The sequence below is a fragment of the Scyliorhinus torazame genome, chromosome 1 (assembly GCF_047496885.1).
Source record: "Scyliorhinus torazame isolate Kashiwa2021f chromosome 1, sScyTor2.1, whole genome shotgun sequence".
NCBI classification, from domain to species: Eukaryota; Metazoa; Chordata; class Chondrichthyes; order Carcharhiniformes; family Scyliorhinidae; genus Scyliorhinus; species Scyliorhinus torazame.
The window spans coordinates 50,650,596-50,672,549 of record NC_092707.1 but is presented as its reverse complement, the minus strand read 5'-3'; the positions used below and the strand labels follow the sequence as shown (position 1 = coordinate 50,672,549).

At 45.2% G+C, this 21,954-nt stretch overlaps 1 protein-coding gene across 2 annotated transcripts in view; it reads left to right on the top strand.

The window, feature by feature from the left end:
• LOC140403708 (uncharacterized) overlaps positions 1-21,954 on the top strand; it is a 364,979-nt gene that overhangs the window by 65,569 nt on the left and 277,456 nt on the right. For both annotated transcript variants that reach the window (XM_072491906.1, XM_072491971.1), the window contains exon 9: positions 16,963-17,098. In XM_072491906.1, the coding sequence (XP_072348007.1) occupies positions 16,963-17,098 (136 nt within the window). The remainder of the gene's footprint in view (positions 1-16,962; positions 17,099-21,954) is intronic.

Sequence of the window (21,954 nt, the reverse complement as noted above, 5' to 3'; positions counted from 1 at the left end):
CCACCTCCTCCTCCACTATCCTGGCTAAGACTACGAACACTCCCGCTCAGAATCTTCCCAATTTTTCGCAACCCCAAACATGTGAGCGGGATTTGCTGGCCCCCGCCCACACCTCTCTCACTCATCTGCTCCCCCCTGAAAGAACCCACTCATTCTCGTCCGAGTCATATGTATCTGTGCACCACTTTAAACCCGTAGAAGATTCCTCCTCCATCCTAACCCACTCTACCCCTTCTCCTTCCTACCACTGCCGCACCTTGTCCACATTCGCCACCCAATGCCAACCCTCTCTGCTGCCCCTGCTCTGTAGCAGGGTCCTCCCCGCCCTCGGCACCTTCCCCGCCCATACAAAGTCAGAAATGAACGAGTCCACTTTCCGAAAAAAGGCCTTTGGTATAAAGATCGGGAGAGCTTGAAAGATAAATAATAACTTTGGCAGAATATTCATTTTCACCACTTGGACCCTCCCTGCCAGCTAAGTGCAGTGTATCCCACCTCTTAAGATCCTCTCTAGCCTCCTCCACCAGCTTTGTTAAATTCCAATTATGGAGCCCTATCCATTTCCTCGCTACCTGAATCCCCAAATACCTAAACCTATCCCTCGCTCCTGTAAATGACATCCCTCCCCCTAAATTAGCCCGCTGTGCCAGGTCATTACTTTAACAGTAGGTATGAGGAAAAATGTGAGATGGATGTATTTTCAGCACAAAACAAAATTATTGTTATTTGATGTTTTCTTTCAGTAGAACTGGAGGTAAATGCATAAATAAGAGCACAACATAATAGAATATGTACGAGGTTTGGAGACCAGACAAATTCCAGACAAGAACATACTTAATGCAGCATTATTGGGACAATTTGTTGAGCAACAAAAGTTTTATACTACTAGTTCACCGAGGTCTTCTCACTGATTCTAGTGACATAAATGGATCTTGACTGCTTCTCTCGTCTCCCTCTCTGCCATCTCCAAATATGTGTGACAAATCTCTGTTTTTATACATGTTGCATTCTGATTAGCCGATGCAGACGAGTCACTGCTTTGATTAATTGTGTTATTTCATATGGCAATGCTTTAATTAATTCATTAATCATGGTGACGACCCTGAGTACTTTCAAACAGCATATCCTTAACGTGTAGCCAGTTCATTCTTAACTCTTTCCTGTATTCACATTCAAAGGCTTGCTGACCCCTGCTTCAATTCGATTATGGCTACAAAATCTATCTGTCCATACATTTCCAACAAACTATATCTTCTTTTTTCCCCCATTACATATTGGTGACAATCAAGTTGGTAGCGTAGTTCAGACATATAATAATAATAATCTTTATTAGTGTCTCAAGTAGGCTTGCATTAACACTGCAGTGAAAGGGCAGCACGGTGGTGCAGTGGGTTAGCCCTGCTGCCTCACTGCGCCAAGGTCCCAGGTTCGATCCCGGCTCTGGGTCACTGTCCGTGTGGAGATTGCCATTCTCCCCGTGTCTGCGTGGGTTTCGCCCCCACAACCCAAAAAGATTGCAGGTTAGGTTAATTGGCCGCGCTAAATTGCCCCTTAATTGGAAAAATGAATTGGGTACTCTAAATTTATTTTAAAAAACACTGCAGTGAAGTTACTGTGAAAATCCCCTAGTCGCCACACTACGGTGCCTGTTTGGATACGCTGAGGAAGGATTCAGAATGTCCAATTAACCTAACACACCTTTCCCCTATTTCTTTTCATATTCAACTTATCTGTCCTTGTTACAATGTGGTTCTGATTGACCGATTCGAACCATGCAGTCAGCATCATTTATGAGCTCATACAAAATGCACATAAAAGAATTCATAGCATACAAATTGTAATGGGTATAAAAAGCTCACATTTCCTAGACTCACCATCTTGAAGTTGAAATGCGATGTAGCATTGATGCCTCCTAATTAATCACCTTTTCCGTAAGTGTAATTTCATTAACCATTCTGCCTTGCCCAGCAGTTCCTTTAGTGACATACTTTAAACAGAACAAAGGAAAAAACGTACACAGTCAATGTCAGATGAACAAGTAAAAGAATCGGGAACAATGTTCTTACGAAGGGTTGCTCTACATTCCATGTGGCTTCCCAACAATATGCCACTACGCCAAGATTTTTAACGTGTTCGCTTTTAGAATTGTCTTGCTTAATTTGACATTGCAGTCTTTTGAATAATGGACTTAAGCTTCAAGGAAAGTGGGTGACTGAATTGTACTGCTGATTTTGAAACATCAGCCTGCACGGAGGAGTTAATTCAGGACTCAGTAACTTAATGGATCCTCACAGGAAGTAATGTTTTACATAGATTACATAGAACATACAGTGCAGAAGGAGGCCATTCGGCCCATCGAGTCTGCACCGACCCACATTAATCCCTCACTTCCACCCTATCCCTGCAACCCAATTACCCCTCCCAACCCTTATGGACACTACGGGCAATTTAGCATGGCCAATCCACCTAACCTGCACGTCTTTGGACTGGGAGGAAACCGGAGCACCCGGAGGAAACCCACGCGGACACGGGGAGAACGTGCAAACTCCACACAGATAGTGACCCATCGGGGAATCGAACCTGGGACCCTGGCGCTGTGAAGCCACAGTGCTATCCACTTGTGCTACCGTGCTGCCCATTGCTATTGGTTTCATTTGCATGGGTTTGGAAAAAAAGGAAGAATAGTTGACCTTCACACAGTGATGCCAGGCATATATGGCTTATCTGTGGCTGTCGGGCAACACTGATTCACATTTGTTTAATGAATTCTTGGGATGTGGGCGTGGTTGGCTTGGCCAGCATTCATTGCCCAACCAACCATTGCCCTTGAGAAGGTGGTGGTGTGCTGTCTTCTTCAACTGCTATAGTCCATGTAGAATAGGTACGCCCGCAGATCTGTTAGGGATGGAGTTCCAGGCAGCACAGTGGTTAGCACTGCTGTCTCACGCCACTGAAGTCCCAGGTTCAATCCCGGCTCTGCGTCACTGTCCGTGTGGAGTTTGAACATTCTCCCTGTGTTTGCGTGGGTTTCGCCCCTACAACCCAAAGATGTGCAGGGTTAGTGGATTGGCCATGCTAAATTGCCTCTTAATTGGAAAAAATGAATTGGGTATTCTAGATATATATTTTTTTAAAAGCGATGGAGCTCCAGGATTTTGATCCAAAGACCGTGAAGGCGCAGCAATATATTTTCAAGTCAGGATGGTAAGTCACTTGGAGGGGAACTTCAAGGTGGTGATGTTCGCATGTGTCTGCTGCCCTAGTCCTTCTGAATGGTAGTCGTCGTCAGTATAGAAGGTGCTGTCGAAGGGGCCTTGGTGGGTTCCGTCAGTGCACCTTGCAGATTATAGAATCATAGAATCCCTACAGTGCAAAAGGAGGCCATTTGGCCCCTCGACTCCTCAGAAAGGGTGTGTATTTCCCTCTTTTGGATGCACCTGAGCCTGTCGCACCTTTTCATGTATTTATTTATTTATTTTCAGCGGTTTCACACATGGCCTGGGCATATTTTATTGATGGCTCTGAGATCCTGTCCAAACCACCACTCGTTGGGTCTTCCTCCCTTTGGAATGGGGAGTATACGGGCGTTACAGGGGCTTTGTGTTCTCTTCAGCACTCATTGAAATGAAAATCGCTTATTGTCACAAGTAGGCTTCAAATGAAGTTACTGTGGAAAGCCCCTAGAATCCCAAGAATTCATTAAAAAAAATGTGAATCAGTGTTGCCCGACAACCACAGATAAGCCATATATACCTGGCATCACTGTGTGAAGGTCAACTATTCGTCCTCTTTTTTCAAACCCATGCAAATGAAACCAATAGCGACCAAAACATTACTTCCTGTGAGGATCCATTAAGTTACTGAGTCCAGAATTAACTCATCCGTGCAGGCTGATGTTTCAAAATCAGCAGTACAATTCAGTCACCCACTTTCCTTGAAGCTTAAGTTCATTATTCAAAAGACTGCAATATCAAATTAAACAAGACAATTCTCCTTGCTGTAATAGTGCATTGATCGCTCCCTCTATCCCTTTTTCTGCTTCCGGTGCCAACCTGTATAGTTTTAAGCAGGGCAGGGAAACGTTCTTCTGTAACTGCACCCTGTGCGCTGGGGCAGAATGTACTTTTCCAACATGATTTTTATGTTGGGCCCATAGATATTCCAGTACCTGGGCCAGGATTGAAGGGAGTAAATGATGGCTCTCTCAGGGAGGTTGTTGTCTTTCAAATGTAGGGGGCCATTGCTCCTCTTTCCAGGTCATTCTGCCCTCCTGTTTGCCATAAAATTCTATCAGGCAATTTTGTCCGTCCATTTCAACATAAATCCCATGTATTACTTTCTTCCTTTGGCCTCTTTGATCAGTTCTCCTACTTACTTTGCCTTAGCGGGATGTCTTACAGCCAATGTTAAATGGGGTTCTGAAGTTAAATCAATTCTAAAAAGGTCCCTCTGACTATGGGTCAACTGTACTAACATTCCTAATCCCACAACACTGAAAAATAAAAAGGAGTGACATGCAATGATGTCTGCTTTCCTAAGTGACATTGCGCTTGTAAATTGTATGCGTGCTAATCCTCACGAGCATACCAAGCCGCGCAATGGGTCACTATATTCTCTCGTCTGGACTGTATCAGGTGTTTTAATAGTTGTGCCCAAGGGTCATTAACCTTTTGTAAGACTTCCTGCAGTTTAAAACATTTTTTTTTTTTAAACCGAGGTACTGTAAGTGTTAACGTTCAGCTGCCAGCACACAACACAGACACAGAGCAATCGGGCGCAGGCGCAGAAGTTATGAAATTTTGCAGTTGGTGAGCTCGTATTTGAGGCAGTTCTATAAACATTCCATTATCAATGCAATATATTACCGCTCCTAATTTGCAGAGTGTCTGTCTGCCTAATAGGGGAAGGTGTCGCTAGATGCGGTACACCCTTCCTGGGGGTTAAATGCTTCTTGGCCCCTTGCATGATAGCCTCTTTCCCTCTATTTGCTCATCAGTGTTCGAAAGACTAATTTCCTTCATTGAAATGATTATCAATATTGGGTACGCAGCCCCCATTTATGCCGGGTGGGACTGCAATCCCATCCTTCAAAGCTGGCCAAGATGCACCATAAGAGTATTTTAGAAGCAGCAAAACATCTCCTGGGAGGGGGCTATAAATATCACACATTTATGTCAATTTCCAATGATTGATTTTATAGGCATTAGTTATTCTTAGAGACGTATATTTTTCTTTGTCAATTCAGAAAAGATCAACTGTCTGTTGCAGAACCTAAGGGGGCGGAGAACTTGGAATGGTGCCATTTGCATCTCTTCACTTGATCTGAAAACTTATTTTGTTCAATTACTTTTATTCGTAAAGGCAGTTTCTTTCTTTTAAACTGATTTTAATTTTCAATGTTTCAGTGCATTAGAGAAATCTCAACACAAATCACTTCAAGTTATAATCTTGGACTCACAATATCAAACGACAAAAAATACAACCCGCTTAGCACTTCATGCTTTGACTAAAATTAATTGGTTAAACAAAACACACAGATACTCACAGCTCAAATATCACAGTTAACCGTTAGCCTTATCTCACGGCTACAGACAAATCTGAATTCCCTTTTAGACAGGAACCCATCTGTTACGTTTTTACCTTAATCTTCTATTTACTTTTACTCCCCTGGTTTTTTTTTTCCAGGGGGGGTCAGCTTTATTAGATTCCTATGGGACACATATAGGTTTTCCTACCTCATTCCATTGCTTTACGATTGTTTCTTTTCATTTTCTTACTCATCTTGACTCCCTTAGCTGTCTTCTTCAAGGAGTTCACCTTCTTTCTCGCTCCGGATGTCTTTACCGAGGCTTTGGGACGACCTGTGAGGGGGTGTCAAGTTTATTGCTCATCGTTCCTTCTGCAATATACTTTAGAACATATCTGTAACAATAACAACGACTGCGGAAATCATTTACGAATACTACAGGGAGCGCACATCGGTGTTTATCCTTTCACGAACCTCAAAGTTTTATTTTTAAATTTTAGTCTCCAAGGCACCTTTTTTCTTCCCATGCAGCTATCGTTCATTTATTAATTAAGATAACTCATCCTAGCATGAGTCACCGGCCAGTAATTAACGCTGCTGAGCGCCGCTCCCCCCTTTCAGCTGGGGTCGCGCTATGGCTCTCTTCCTTTCAGCTGAGAGAGTCCTATTTATAGAGTCCTTTCGGGGCGGGGCACCCCATTAAATTAGGGAAACATCTGCCGACTACGCCAATTTGTCATGGAAATTATAATAAAGACAAGTTCTTCGAGGTTCGATTTAAGGAAATTTATTTACACAAATATATTTGCGGAGAGAGAGTGTTCTGACTTTTTAGCCAGTCCACAACACTCTGAGATTCGATTGAAGGAAGCATATCTTTATAGTCTGAAATAACAGCTTGAAGTAAACAGCCATGTTTATATTAAATAGACCATGGAAAGTACGTAAGATGAAATACTTGGTACGTATGGTCTTGCCCTTGGCTAAAAACAACTCGAATAGACATTTTGTTATCTTTTGGAGGACAATGTGTTATCATAATAAGGCCGAGACCAAAACATTAAGCAGTATTTTGTATGTTACCTGACCTACTTATTTTCGTTCAAAAGTAGTGTTAAACTATGTAGTCAAGCATTTCCCAGCATGCTTCTAAGTTGGCAACTCATTAATTTCCCTTCCACACTGACCCTCTCAAAGAGTGCTCCACCCAATCCACTTACCTGCCCTATCCCAATAACCCCTTAACCTAACCTACACATCCCTGGACATGAAGGGACAATTAAGCATGGTCAATCCACTTAACTTGCACATCTTTGGACTGTGGGAGGAAACCGTAGCACCCGGAGGAAGGAAACCATGCAGACACGAGGAGAATGTACAAACTCCGCACAGGCAGTCACCCAAGGCTGGAATTGAACCCTGTCCATGGCGCTGTGAGGCAGTAGTGCTAACTACTCTGCAACTGCGCCACCCTAAGCAAAACAAAATAAGAGATGGTACACTGCTACCACTTGTGTGTCAATGATGGAGGGGTTGAATGTTTGAGAACGAGGTACCAATCAAGTGGGCTGCTCTGCCCTGGATGGTATTGAACTTCTTGAGTGTTGTAACTCCCCTCACCCAGGCAAATGGAGAGTTTTCCATCACACTCCTGACTTGTGCCTCGTAGATAGTTTGCAGGCTTTGGGGAGTCAGGTGGTGGATTACTCATCGCAGGACTCCTTGCCTCTGATTTGCTCTTATAGCCACAGTATTTATATGGCTGCTCCAGTTCTACTTTTGGTCAATGGTAAGCCATAGGATGTTAATCGTGGGGGCTTCAGCGATGGTGATGCTGTCGCAAATTGAGGGATGATGATAGTTAGATTCTCTCTTGTTGGAGATAGTTAGGTGCAAGATTGGGTAGGCTGGGATTGTTTACCCTGAAAGGAGAGGTGGCGGAGGGGTGACATGATTGAGGTGTACAAAGTTATGAGCAGCCTAGACAGAGTAGACAGGAAAGACTTGTTTCCCAATGAAGAAAGATCGATTACCAGGGGGCATGCATTGAGGGTGTTTGGTAGAAGGATTGGAAAAATTATTTGGAAAAGCTTTTTCACCAGAGGCTGGTGAGTATCTAGAATCTACTGCCTAGATTGGTGGTTGAGGTAGAAACCTTTAATTTATTCAAAATGTACCTGGCGAATTAAAAAGTCACCTGAACTTAACCATACATTGAGTTGTGTTGTTGTTCCCTACATAAATTACACTTTTTGGAGGCAGAAAGAGGCTAACTTTATATAAATCTGCCAGACTTTCCTGGGATTTATTCCCCAGCCTGGCAAGTAGATTATTAATCCTTGATCGTGCTTGGGGAACCCTGCTTAATTTAATTGGCCAACCTGCCTCTGGTAGGATACCCCCTCCTCCCAACCATTAAGTTCTACAGCTGTCTTTCTGTTCTCCGTCTGTTACTGTCCCAAATCTGTATTTCCTTCATGCTGCCTTTTTTACAGTTACCCTGCACCTTGATTCCTTCCTTCCTTTCCTTATTATTAAGGGTGCTGGTTTTATCACTGCTTGAGGTTTCCCTATCACTTGACATGTGAGACATGTTTGACAAAATTTAACTAGATCTTTATGTAGTCCAGGCCAATAAAAATGTTTCTGGATTTTAGCTTGAGTTTTCCTTATTCCCAAATGACCTCCCACTGGTACCTCACTTTCAAGTGGTTATTGGATAGGCACATTGAGCACACCAGAGTGACAAGGAGTGGGAACGCTTGATCTTGGTTTCGGACAAAGCTCGGCACAACATCGAGGGCTGAAGGGCCTGTTCTGTGCTGTACTGTTCTATGTTATCGATACACAAGTCATATCACCATCATTCTGAAGTTCATAATGATCACATATAACTACTATGCGACATTGGTTGCCTCCCCCATACTTTTGTATCATTGAGCAAGCACATATGGGAGAGTGTTGCTGGTGGGGGTACTGCTATATAAAGGCTGAGTTTCAATTCTGCCGTGGCAAATTAATATCATAAACCAGGTATGCTTGTCAGTGGCAGAACAAAAGGCTTTATCCTTTCCTTATAAGAAGAGTATAGTATTCTTTCACAATTTTTAACTGATTGATATGATACTATTTCCTTACTTTATCCCTGTCCTTTTCTTTTCGGTACGGAATCAAGATATCAGGTTAGGATTATCACTAATAGGAAGTGAATTAATCCATTTTGGTTCAAATACCCATGATTTAAAACCATAACTCCATCACCTACTTGGTACTCAAATGGTTGTACCGATCTGTCAAAGTACTTTTTAATCTATTTTTTTTAGATCTTCCCAGATTTCAGGCCACACATCGATTGACCTCTCCTCAACATACTCTCACGATTTAGACGGGTTCCATGGTCAATGGGACCATACCCAGGAGGGTGAGATGTCCTGGAACTCTCATCAACCTTCCAGATGTTGTTTGCGAAGGTGAAATTCCTCTGGTCTAATGGAGAGTTTGGGGTGGGGGGGGCAAGTGGATACCCATAAGGTACACAGGCATCATGTTAACCTATTTAGTGCAGTGATCTGTACATTTTTGTAAGCACAGTCTCCAACATTTTGCTTCATTTCTCCACTATCCCCTGAGGATTGAGGGTGATGTGAGATGTGTAATTGATAATGAATGCCCAACAATTCTTGTAACTGAGAAAAAGATTTTCCCTGTAAAATGGAACATTTGATCACTTTCTACCTGTAGTGGTAGTCTCCACCTACAGGTAACTTCACTTAATAGAATTTTATCAGCAGTGCATACAGTGTTCAACCTACAAGGGAGCACTTCAATCCAGTTCATAAATTGATATACAATAATCAATATAATTTATTTGTATTAATTATATTGATAAACAATAATCAATATAATTTCTGTGTTTCATTGAATCCCTATTGTGCAGGAGGAGGCCATTCGGCCCATCGAGCCTGCACTGACCCTCTGAAAGAGTACCCTACCTAGGCCCACTTCCCCCCCTCTATCCGTGTAACCTCACCTAACCTGCATACCTTTGGACTGTGGGAGGAAACCGGAGGATCCAGAGGAAACTCGCGCAGACACGGGGAGAACCGTGCAAACGCCACACAGACATCCCAAGGCTGGAATGTAACCTGGGTCCCTGGCACTGTGAGGCAGCAGTGCTAACCACTGTGCTGTCCTGTTGGTGGCAGAGGTCCAATAATGTCAATCTGAAGATAGAACATAGAACATAGAACATTACAGCGCAGTGCAGGCCCTTCGGCCCTCGATGTTGCGCCGACCTGTGAAACCACTTTAAAGCCCATCTACACAATTCCCTTATCGTCCATATGTCTATCCAATGACCATATGAATGCCCGTAGTGTTGGCGAGTCCACTGCTGTTGCAGGCAGGGCATTCCACGCCCTTGCTACTCTCTGAGTAAAGAACCTACCTCTGACATCTGTCCTATATCTATCTCCCCTCAATTTAAAGCTATGTCCCCTTGTGCTAGACATCACCATCCGAGGAAAAAGGCTCTCACTGTCCACCCTATCCAATCCTCTGATCATCTTGTATGCTTCAATTAAGTCACCTCTTAACCTTCTCTCTAACGAAAACAGCCTCAAGTCCCTCAGCCTTTCCTTGTAAGATCTTCCCTCTATACCAGGCAACATTCTGGTAAATCTCCTCTGCACCCTTTCCAATGCTCCCACATCCTTCCTATAATGCGGCGACCAGAATTGCACGCAATACTCCAAATGTGGCCGCACCAGAGGTTTGTACAGCTGCAACATGACCTCATGGCTCCGAAACTCAATCCCTCTACCAATAAAAGCTAACTCACCGTACGCCTTCTTAACAACCCTCTCAACTTGGGTGGCAACTTTCAGGGATCTATGTACATGGACACCGAAATCTCTCTGCTCATCCACACTGCCAAGAATCTTACCATTAGCCCAGTGCTCTGTCTTCCTGTTATTCCTTCCAAAATGAATCACCTCACACTTTTCTGCATTAAACTCCATTTTCCACCTCTCAGCCCAGCGCTGCAGCTTATCTTTGTCCCTCTGTAACTTGTAACATCCTTCCGCACTGTCCACAACTTCACCGACTTTAGTGTCATCTGCAAATTTACTCACCCATCCTCCTACGCCCTCCTCCAGGTCATTTATAAAAATGACAAACAGCAGTGGCCCCAAAACAGATCCTTGTGGTACACCACTAGTAACTGGACTCCAGTCTGAACATTTCCCATCAACCACCACCCTGTCTTCTTCCAGCTAGCCAATTTCTGATCCAAACTGCTGAATCACCCTGAATCCCATGCCTCCGTATTTTCTGCAGTAGCCTACCGTGGGGAACCTTATCAAACGCTTTACTGAAATCCATATACACCACATCAACTGCTTTACCCTCATCCACCTGTTTGGTCACCTTCTCAAAGAACTCAATAAGGTTTGTGAGGCACGACCTACCCGTCACAAAACCGTGTTGACTATCTCTATTCAAATTATTCCTTTCCAGATGATTATACATCCTATCTCTTATAAACCTTTCCAAGATTTTGCCCACAACAGAAGTAAGGCTCACTGGTCTATAGTTACCGGGGTTGTCTCTACTCCCCTTCTTGAACAAGGGGACAACATTTGCTATCCTCCAGTCTTCTGGCACTGTTCCTGTAGACAAAGATGACTTCAAGATCAAAGCCAAAGGCTCAGCAATCTCTTCCCTAGCTTCCCAGAGAATCGTAGGACAAATCCCATCCGGCCCAGGGGACTTATCTATTTTCACACTTTCCAGAATTGCTAACACCTCCTCCTTATGAACCTCAAGCCCTTCTAGTCTAGTAGCCTGAATCTCAGTATTCTCCTCGACAACATTGTCTTTATCCTGTGTGAATACTGACGAAAAATATTCATTTAGCACCTCTCCTATCTCTTCGGACTCCAAGCACAACTTCCCACTACTGTCCTTGACTGGCCCTACTCTTACCCTAGTCATTCGTTTATTCCTGACATATCTATAGAAAGCTTTAGGGTTACCCTTGAAGATGTGTACAGGGACCTTCTGGGGGTGGGATTTGCATAAAAATGACATGATTAATATAGGCAGGTGGATTTTGCTGCAGGCATGGCAAACAACTGGACACTTGGAGGTTAACATTACTTTCTATTGTGAGTCACCAGGCCACAGCCAGGAAGGTATCTTGGGTGCGCTGAACCAATGAAGAGTCATCTTGGACTTAAACAGCTCTGGCATCTTTTGAGCTCAAGGGGGTTACCCTCTATCTTAAATAGTCCCTAACTCAAGCACGCCCTCTCAGCCAAACCATTCAATGCTGGGTGCTGCGGGATGGTCCATACATGTTGAATTCCGTTTGCGGCCATAAATGCTTTGAACTCCTTGCTGGTGAGTGTGGCCCCGTTATCCAACATCAGCACTTCAAGTATGCCACGGGTCCTGAATGTGTGTGACACAGCCTATCTACTGTTGTCTTTGAGTTCACGGTCTTCACCCTGTGAACCTAGAGCCACTATGGTGGGCGTCCACCATCACAAGGAATGTCGCTCCCTGAAATGGGCCGGCGAAACCTGTGAACGAGGGCCCACAGTTTCCCCGGCCATTCCCAAGGGTGTATTGGTTCTCTTGGCATTGGCTGAGTCGATCCCGAGCCACCAGACATAGCTGCGGGCAAGCATCTTCATCTTGGGACATCCCCGGGTGTCCAATGGGGAAGCCTTGCAACAAAAAGCACCTGACTGCATTCCGGGACGACACCCGTGTCCCCCACAATAGGACGCCGTCCTCCACGCTCAGCTAAAGGTAGCTTTGACGTATAGGCCTGCAGATCGTCGGGAAAAGCCCTGATCTGGCCCCCATAGTGGACCATGTGTCTGACCCTCGATAGCTCCGGGTGCATCTGGGTCCATTCTTTTACACGAGCCGCTGTGACCTGCAAGGAATCCATAAAGTGGAGGGCCACTATTACTTCCGCAGTCTTGTGGAGAGGGACAGTGGCATCGGCATGAGGGCTCCGCATGCCTGGATGGTGTTCCAGCGTGCAATCTTATGCTGCCAGGAGCAATGCCCATCGCTGGACCCTGTTAGATGCGATTGGGACAATCACGCGATCCTCCTTGTAACGGTTTGAAGTCTGTATGGCCGTAGACATAATGGTGGAATTTCCGGACATCCAGTACAACTGCCAGGCCTTCCTTCTCAATTTGGGCATAGTACTGCTCGGCTTCGGCCACACCAGTGGTGCAGCCCAATCAGCGAAATGGACGGTGCGGATAATGCCCAGGCATTCCAGATCTAGCACGGCGTTGACCTTGGGCTGCAGCATGGGTGTGGAAATAAGGGAAATGCGCAACCTGGCGGTGATGCCCTTTGTTGTCCGTCGGCCTTCCGCGAAATCGCCTGGGATTCCGGTGGGGAACGAGGCCCTCCTGGGCTTGTCTGGCATCCCGGCCCTGTTCGCGGCACCCACCCCATGGCCCGCGGCCTCCGCCTTTGTGTTCAGTTTTTGGGGAATCTTCCCAGTCGCGCCTAGGTGCGCCATCGCGACGTCGTTGGGTCCTGCTTTCGCTCTCACTTTGCGTCAGCCCACCGTGTCCGGGCCGAGGGGCAGTCAGTTGGCGGGTCACTCAGGTGGCCGAGGTTCAGGACTGTCGAGCCCTGCAACCCTTGGACTCCGCGCTCTCTCGGTACATGGCGATGTCCACCGCTCTCTGGACGGTAAGCCGGCCTCTGTAAGGAGTCGTCTTTGGGTACCGAGAGAACACAGACAAAATAGTCCCGCAAGGATTCAGACAGTGTAGCTCCAAACTCGCCATGGTGGTGAAGTTGAGGGTAGCACGGTGGTGCAGTGGTTAGCATTGCTGCCTCACGGCGCTGAGGTCCCATGTTCGATCCCGGCTCTGGGTCACTGTCCATGTGGAGTTTGCACACTCTCCCCATGTTTGCGTGGGTTTTGCCCCCACAACCCAAAGATGTGCAGGGTAGGTAGATTGGCCACACTAAATTGCCCTTAATTGGAAAAAATGAATTGGGTACTCAAAATTTATTTTTTTAACAAGCACACCAAAAAGTCACCATTTGATTCTCCTTGAGCCCGCGAGGCCGTGTGAAACCGGAACCGGCGGACCATTATCGGGGGCTGCGAGTTAAGGTGTGCTCAACCAAGGCCACAAACATGGCGAAAGGCTTGGAATCCGGTCTGTCCGGATGCTTGAGGCTCTTGACGAGCGCATAGATGGGACCCCGACTGCCAGCAACAGGATAACGGTCTGCTTTTCATTCCCCAACGTTTTCTTTCAACCGGAAAAAATAATATTGCACCCGTTCTATGTATTAGATCTTGTCATCTGTGCCTGCATCTAATTGGTCGAGTTTCCTGATGTCAGACATCTCCCAGTCCGGAGTGGAGGCCACAGTGGGCCTGAATAATTTGGGTCGGCGGTAGAACACACGGCGGGCTGCGGCTGCTCCACTTCACCCTCGTCGCCAGTGTAGAACCCGAACGGGAGAGACGGCAGGTACACCAGGCTGGGCAGAAATGAACGTCAGGTTTATTACAATGTATACAAAACTGTGAAAGACTATAACTCTTCTCTCCAAAGGGCCACCCTCCCTGACCTGCACCCAGTTCAGAGTTTTTATACTGTGCTGTTTTCCCTTGTTAAGGCAAAAACCCCACCCCCAATTACCGGGGGAGTTCATACTCAGCTGTTTAAGGGGGAAATCGAATGGAGCACAGTCCTTGGGGCCCCAAGGGGGTTATAACAGGGTGGAGCAACTATTTCTCTCGACTATGTTACTGTAGTGGTTGATCATGCTGTGGGCCGTTAGAACTGCTACCGGAGAGCCAGAATGATCCTCGGATCCAACAGGTTACTTGCGATCTGATCAATTATCATGCTGGCTGCAATAATCAATGAAGTGGGCAGCACGGTAGCATTGTGGATTGCACAATTGCTTCACAGCTCCAGGGTCCCAGGTTCGATTCCGGCTTGGGTCACTGTCTGTGTGGAGTTTGCACGTCCTCCCCGTGTCTGCGTGGGTTTCCTCCGGGTGCTCCGGTTTCCTCCCACAGTCCAAAGATGTGCAGGTTAGGTGGATTGGCCATGCTAAATTGCCCTTCGTGTCCAAAATTGCCCTTAGTGTTGGGTGGGGTTACTGGGTTATGGGGATAGGGTGGAGGTGTTGACCTTGGGTAAGGTGCTCTTTCCAAGAGCCGGCGCAGTCTCAATGGGCTGAATGGCCTCCTTCTGCACTGTAAATTCTATGTTAATCTATGATCTGCCTCCTCTGCGAGATTTTTCCAATCTATATCACTCCCACTTTGTCTGTTTTAGTCACTGTGAAAACGAGGCCTGCTGTTTCCCTAATTATTCCTCCAATACCCTGATTTTAAATTGACATTGGGAGTGGTGAGCTTAGTCTGACAGTTTTCCTTCGAGCGCTTCGCGCATTTGTTAATTCCTGTCTAAAGTTTACATTTTCTTCAGTACAGGTTTTCAGTTCCTCTTCTTGTTGTTGCCATTTAACTATCAATGAATTGGCCTGCAAACAAGTAAAACTTTATTTCTATAACGTTACTGTGTTTTGTTTTACTGTTCAGAACTTGTTTGTTAATTGTTTAATTAATAGGCGGCATGGTAGCACAGTGGTTAGCACTGTTGCTTCACAGCGGCAGAGTCCCAGGTTCGATTCCCAGCTTGGGTCACTGTCTGTGCGGAGTCTGCAATGTTCTCTCCGTGTCTGCGTGAGTTTCCTCCGGGTGCTCCGGTTTCCTCCCACAAGTCCCAAAAGACGTGCATGTTCGGTGAATTGGACATGCTGAATTCTCCCTCGGTGTACAGCACAGGCGCAGGAGCGTGGCGACTAGGGGATATTCACAGTAATTTCATTGCAGTGTTAATGTAAGCCCACTTGTGACACTAATAAAGATTATTATTATTAATTTCTTGATCTTTCTGCATTCGTAACTTGTGTTTCAACACCTTATTTGTCTCATGCCCAATCATCAGCTTATTAGTGCAGTTGTTCTCTTGATTTTTCTACTTCCACTTCTTACCATCCACTATCCCTTGAATAAGGAAAGCTACCTCCTTTTCGGGAAAAATTCTGTCAACAAAATCTGCACCTTGCTATCTGGTATGTTATCTAACTTCTCTTTATGTACGATAGAACATTATTCTCAGCTTTCCCTGTCATCTTTTCATTTGCCTTTAACTGACTGGCAGGTTCTACTGATCCCACAACACTGGGACTCTCATTTCCTGGTGTGAATGATGGCTAGCCAGACACAACCAAGATCCCTAACCACCTGTCCTAGTCTAGTCCTGCCTTGGTATGCCAATTCCAATTCAGAGACCAACAATAAATTCCGGATTAGGAGACATTTGATACAGTGGTATTAGGACAATTTATTAAGCACCAGAAGTTATACTTAATAAATGATGGCAATCTATACCCTATTTCAAATGGTTCTTGCTTTCAGCTGAATCTAGTGGCACAAATGACTCATTACTACTTTTCTTTTGTATCTCCCTCTGCCTTCTTCAATTTGTGTAATGAACCCCTCGGGTCTGTTCTTAGGTTTTGTAGCCAGGGACTTTTCCTGTGTTCCGATGCACCTGTTACATTCTGATTACTCAATGCAAACGTATCACTGCTTCACTTGATCTTGATATTTCATCTGTCAGTGCTTCCATTAATTCGTTAATTGTGTTACGTCCCTGAGTACATAGCAAACCACATATTCTCAACATGTAAACAGTCCATTGTTAACTCTTTCCTCCATAAACATTCGCTGGACTTGCTGACCCCTGCATCCATTTGGTTATGGCTGCAAGGTCCACCAACGCATACGTTTCCTGCAAAGCATATTCTGTTTTTCCAGTTGCATTTTGATCACAAGCAGTAATGTAGTTTGGACATTTGTCCTTTATTTCTCTTTTCCTATTCACGTTACCAATCTTTATTACAATGTGGTTCAGATTGACTCAAGTCACACAGTCAGTATTTCCTCCGTCGAGCACACATCTAAAAGTAACTCTCCATCTAACGTGGTCATACAAAACAAATGTAAAACAATGCATAGCACAAAAAGTATAAAGTATATAAAAAGGTTCATCTTTTCTACAAATATATACTGTTTATTTAGGTGTTTATGTAGTACACATATATAAGTGTCAGAGTGACAATGTTCTGGATGGTCCATTTAGCTGATGTGTGATCTCTGGAAGATAAATACATGGCAAGTGCAGCTTTGGTTATTGCCATCACATGTACAATGATGAGGCTTCTGTACTGCACAAAGTGTGTTAGAACTGAATTGTTATATAAACTAATGGTGTATATAAATTAGAAGATTATGGGAGATTTATTTCCATTGAGAAGGTCATCCTTTTTGCATTATGTTTTTATTGCAGGTAAACCTGTCCATGTTGCTGCGAAACACATTGCAGATCATTGGTTCTTTAGTTCTTATGTTTGTTGTAAGCCCAGCGTTGACTGGAGTGCTACTTGCCTCAGTCCCCATTGTAGCAATAGGAGGGGTCCTATATGGTGAGTTAATGGTGCTGTTCCCACCACATCAGTATTACCTAATACATAACATTATATACAAGTCTGTGCCAATGTTTATGCTCCATATGCTTCCACTGATCATTATCTAATCCTATCAACATATCCCCCTATTCCTTTCTCCCTTATGTGCTTATCTAGTTGCCTCTTGAATAGTCACTGCTAATTGCTGCACTACTACTTGTGAGTTCCACATTCTAACTACTCTCTGGGGAATCATGTTTCTTCTGAACCTTTAGTAGATTTATTGGTGGCTACTTTATATTTATGGATTAAAGGATTTTAGTCTCCCTTCACCCTTCCTGGAAATAATTTCTCTAAATCAACCCTTTTACAATCAAGACTTGTATTAGGTCATCTCCCCTATCATTATTTCTGGAGAAAAGAGTCCCAACCTATTTAGTCTTCCCTGATAGAGTCATAGATGTTTACAGCATAGAAACAGGCCCTTCGGCCCAGCTTGTCCATGCCGCCCAGTTTCTATCACTAAGCTAGTTCCACTTGCCCGCATTTGGCCCATATCCCTCTAGACCCACCCTGACCATGTAACTGTTTCAATGTTTTTTAAAGGAAAAAATTGTACCCGCCTCTACCATTGATTGCCTCTGGCAGCTCGTTCCAGATGCTCACCACCCTCTGTGTGAAGAAATTTCCCCTCTGGTCTCTTTTGTATCTCTCCCCTCTCACCTTAAACCTATGCCCTCTAGTTCTAGACTCCTCTACCTTTGGTAAAAGATGTTGACTATCTACCTTATCTATGCCCCTCATTATTTTATCGACCTCTAGATCACCCTTAAGGCCTCCTACGCTCCAGGGAAAAAAATCCCAGCCTATCCAGTTGTTGTTGTAACCACCCCGTTCTGGCATCATTCTAATAATTTGTTTTGCTCTATGCATGTTTAATGTAACTTCTCTACTTTTCAATTCTATTTCTCTGAAATGAATTCCAGTACTGAAGTATCTTGGGGCTTGATAACATTGCAGTGATACACTAGTCACAAATTGGCATCTTAAGTAATATTTAAGCCCACCTCGCAGGGGTTCAGTCTGGATTCCTGAGTATGTACTCGAGCACAAACTCAGACGCACAAGTTCAGTGCTTCGGCAAAGTCGAGCAGAACACTTATGCTCCAAGGGCGTACCTTTGTTCCAATGTTTGGCTGCTTTCTAGGGTGGTCAGGGCTTCTCTAAGCCCTCTCTGATTACCAGGGCTTTCCTTGAGCTAATGGCTACCAACAGCCCTTTTCTTTTTTGGAGCCTCTCTTTTCTGTTCCTTTTTAATTGAACTAGGACCTTTTCCTGGCTTGGCCCCTCTCTGGTACTCTTCTTTTAGGATCTCTCCTTGTCCCCTTTCCCTTTGAGACCTCTCCTTGTCCCCTCTCTGGGACACGACTGGTCTTGATGGCGCTCTGGGTTTTCATGCCATTTTTACTTGTGCACAAGTACACTGGGTCAAAAGAAATATAAAAATGTCGCCATGCGCATATGCAACATTTTCCCAGACTGCATTGGATCAAAAGAAATATAAAAATGTCGCCATGCGCATATGCAATATTTTCCCAGGCTGTGCAGCTTTAAGAACCTCACTGAAGTTAAATGCGAGTGTATCCCAAAGCCCAGAAGGGTAACTTGGAACACCAGTTCTTAGTGGTGTATCTTTTCAATTTGGGAAAATGTGAGGAAAGATATGCAAACCAGTGAGGAAATGTCCAGTCTTCTTGTAATCAACAATAAAAGAATATTTATTGACTTAAAATAAACATACAAGAAAGACTACAATAAAAGAGACACTATCTCAACACATAACCCATTCCCATTTTTTCTTTTTCATTTGTTCATGGGATGTGGGAGTCGCTGTTTGGACCAGAATTTATTGCCCGTCCCTGAGGGCATTTAAGAGTCAACCACATTGCTGTGGGTCTGGAGTCACATGGAGGCCAGACCAGGAAGACACATTTCCTTCTCTAAAGGACATTCATGAACCAGATGGGTTTTTATGGCAGTTGACAATGGTTTCAAGGACGTCATTAGACTTTTAATTCCAGATTTTTATTGCATTCAAATTCCACCAACTGCCCTGGTGGGATTCGAAGCCAGGTCCCCAGAACATTATCCTAGTCTTTGGATTGCTAGTCCAGTGACTGTATCACTGCGCCACAGATCCCCTATCTATGTTACTGAACTCTGAGATATGTCCCTTGTCCAAAACAACATCCCACTCAATATAACTCTGAGTTAAAACCAGTCAATACTTACTACCTACAAGTTGGGCGAAATTCTCCGCAATCGGCGCGATGTCCGCCGACCTGCGCCAAAAACGGCGCAAATCAGTCCGGCATCGCGCCGCCCCAAAGGTGCGGATTCCTCCGCATCTTGAGCAGCCGAGCCCTAACCTTGAGGGGCTAGGCCCGCGCCGGACTGATTTCCGCCCCGCCAGCTGACGGGAAAGGCCTTTGGTGCCCCGCCAGCTGGCGCGTAAATGACATTGCCGGGCGGCGCATGCGCGGGAGCGTCAGCGGCCGCTCACGGCATCCCCGCGCATGCGCAGTGGAGGGGTCTCTTCCGCCTCTGCCATGGTGGAGACCATGGCAAAGGCGGAAGGAAAAGAGTGCCCCCACGGCACAGGCCCGCCCGCTGACCCGTGGGCCCTGATCCTGGGCCAGGCCACCATGGGGGCACCCACCGGGGTCAGATCTCCCCGCCCAGGACCCCGGAGCCCGTCCGCGCCGCCTTGTCCCGCCGATAAGAGAGGTGGTTTAATCGATGCCGGCGGGACAGGCATTCTAGCAGCGGGACTTCGGCCCATCCGGGCCGGAGAATCGCCGGGGGGGGGGCCGCCAACCACGCGCCGCGATTCCCGCCCCCGCCGAATCTCCGGTGCCGGAGAATTCGGCAACTGGCGGGGGCGGGATTCACGCCAGTCACCGGCGATTCTCCGACCCGGCGGGAGGTCGGAGAATCTCACCCGTTATCTTTAGGTTTGGGAAAATCTTTCTTCTGTTCAGCATATTTGTTCTGAGTTATCTAAAAACCAGCAGCCTTTAGACCGAGCTCTGTATTTTCTGGAAGAGAGAGCTGCTTGCTAGTTGGGGAGCACGGTAACACAGTAGTTAGCACTGTGGCTTCACAGCGCCAGGGTCCCAGATTCGATTCCCTGAGGGGTCACTGTCTGTGCAGAGTCTGCACATTCTCCCTGTGTCTGTGTGGGTTTCCTCCGGGTCCTCCGGTTTCCTCCCACTAGTCCCGAAAGACGTGCTGTTAGGTCATTTGGACATTCGGAATTCTCCCTGTGTACCCGAATAGGCGCCGGAATGTGGTGACTAGGGGCTTTTCACAGTAACATTATTGTAATATAAGCCTACTTGTGACAATGAAGATTATTATTATTATTAGTTGTTTCTCCCTCTCTCTCACTTCTCCCTTTTTCTCTCTCCTTTTCTGTCCTATCTCCAATTAACCCTGCTATAGATCTATTGATTTTTCCCTTTGATATCCTACCTCAATGACACCATGGACCAGGCTTCTAGTGGAAATCATATTCTTCTCTCTCCACTTTGAACTTGCCTCTTCTGCAGTTCTATCAGCTAATTTCTATACGCCATTTTTCATCTCCCCCCCCCCGCCACCCCAGCTACTTGCGTAAACACCTTTTTTCCCTTGTTAAACGAACCTGCATATCAAAATCTCTTCTACACAGATACAATCTTATCAGTTCCATTCTTCACTTTATTTTATCTACATCTTCAATCTTTATTTTACTCAATTCTTAAAACTTCCTTTTCTAAAAGAGCTTGACAGCATGTATAAAAGTTTTGAGACGCATCTTGAGTTGAAGTTCCCCAACTCCTCTCTGAACATTAATGTAAGCTTGGGTTTATCACAGTGGGCTAAACGAAACGAAAATTACTTATTGTCACAAGTAGGCTTCAAATGAAGTTACTGTGAAAAGCCCCGAGTCGCCACATTCCGGCGCCTGTTCGAGGAGGCTGGTACGGGAATTGAACCGTGCTGCTGGCCTGCCTTGGTCTGCTTTAAAAGCCAGCGATTTAGCCCAGTGTGCTAAACCAGCTGGCTTGTAATGCAGAACAAGGCGAGCAGCACGGGTTCAATTCCCGTACCAGCTTCCCCGAACAGGTGCCGGAATGTGGCGACTCGGGGCTTTTCACAGTAACTTCATTGAAGTCTACTTGTGAGTTAAAATCATTTTTATAAAGTCAAAGAATATGTAGTTAAGTGTCCTTTGATTATACTTCAGACATAGATTTTAAGCACTGCAGTCGGTTTGGGTTCTTGGCTGTGGTCAGATGTAGAAGATGGTGCAATTATTACAAGATCTCGGTTTGCTGATAGGTTTCTGGTAGAATTGGCATCTTGAACCTGGTGACACCCTTATCCTGAAAGCGAGACAAAGAGAGCCGCCTTTAGCTTTTTTCCTTGAATATTTTCTTGACACCCCCTGGGTCATTTGCAATCTCTCTCTAGTGGCTGGGCTGCCTTGCTTTGAACTACTTCTACTATGTATTTCCAAGAGATTTTGGCTGTGTCTGTCTGAGGCAGCCTTTGTTTCAATATCCAGTACTTTGCATTTTGAATTTCCTGCGGCAGTTACTGGTTTTAATAGGTATCTGGATTATAGGAAAAGTCTCTCTTCACACTGCCCTGAGGGTGATTTGTTTGTTTCTGACCTTCACCTTGGAATGTGGCCTTGCATTTTTAAGCAGTTTCCTCTGTCTCAGTTCAAATTGCAAAATTTTCGCTGAGTTAAATGTTAAAAGGTCATATTTTCAAAAATAAAGTAGCATAGCATCATAAAATCCTTTCAGTGCGGAAGGAGGCCA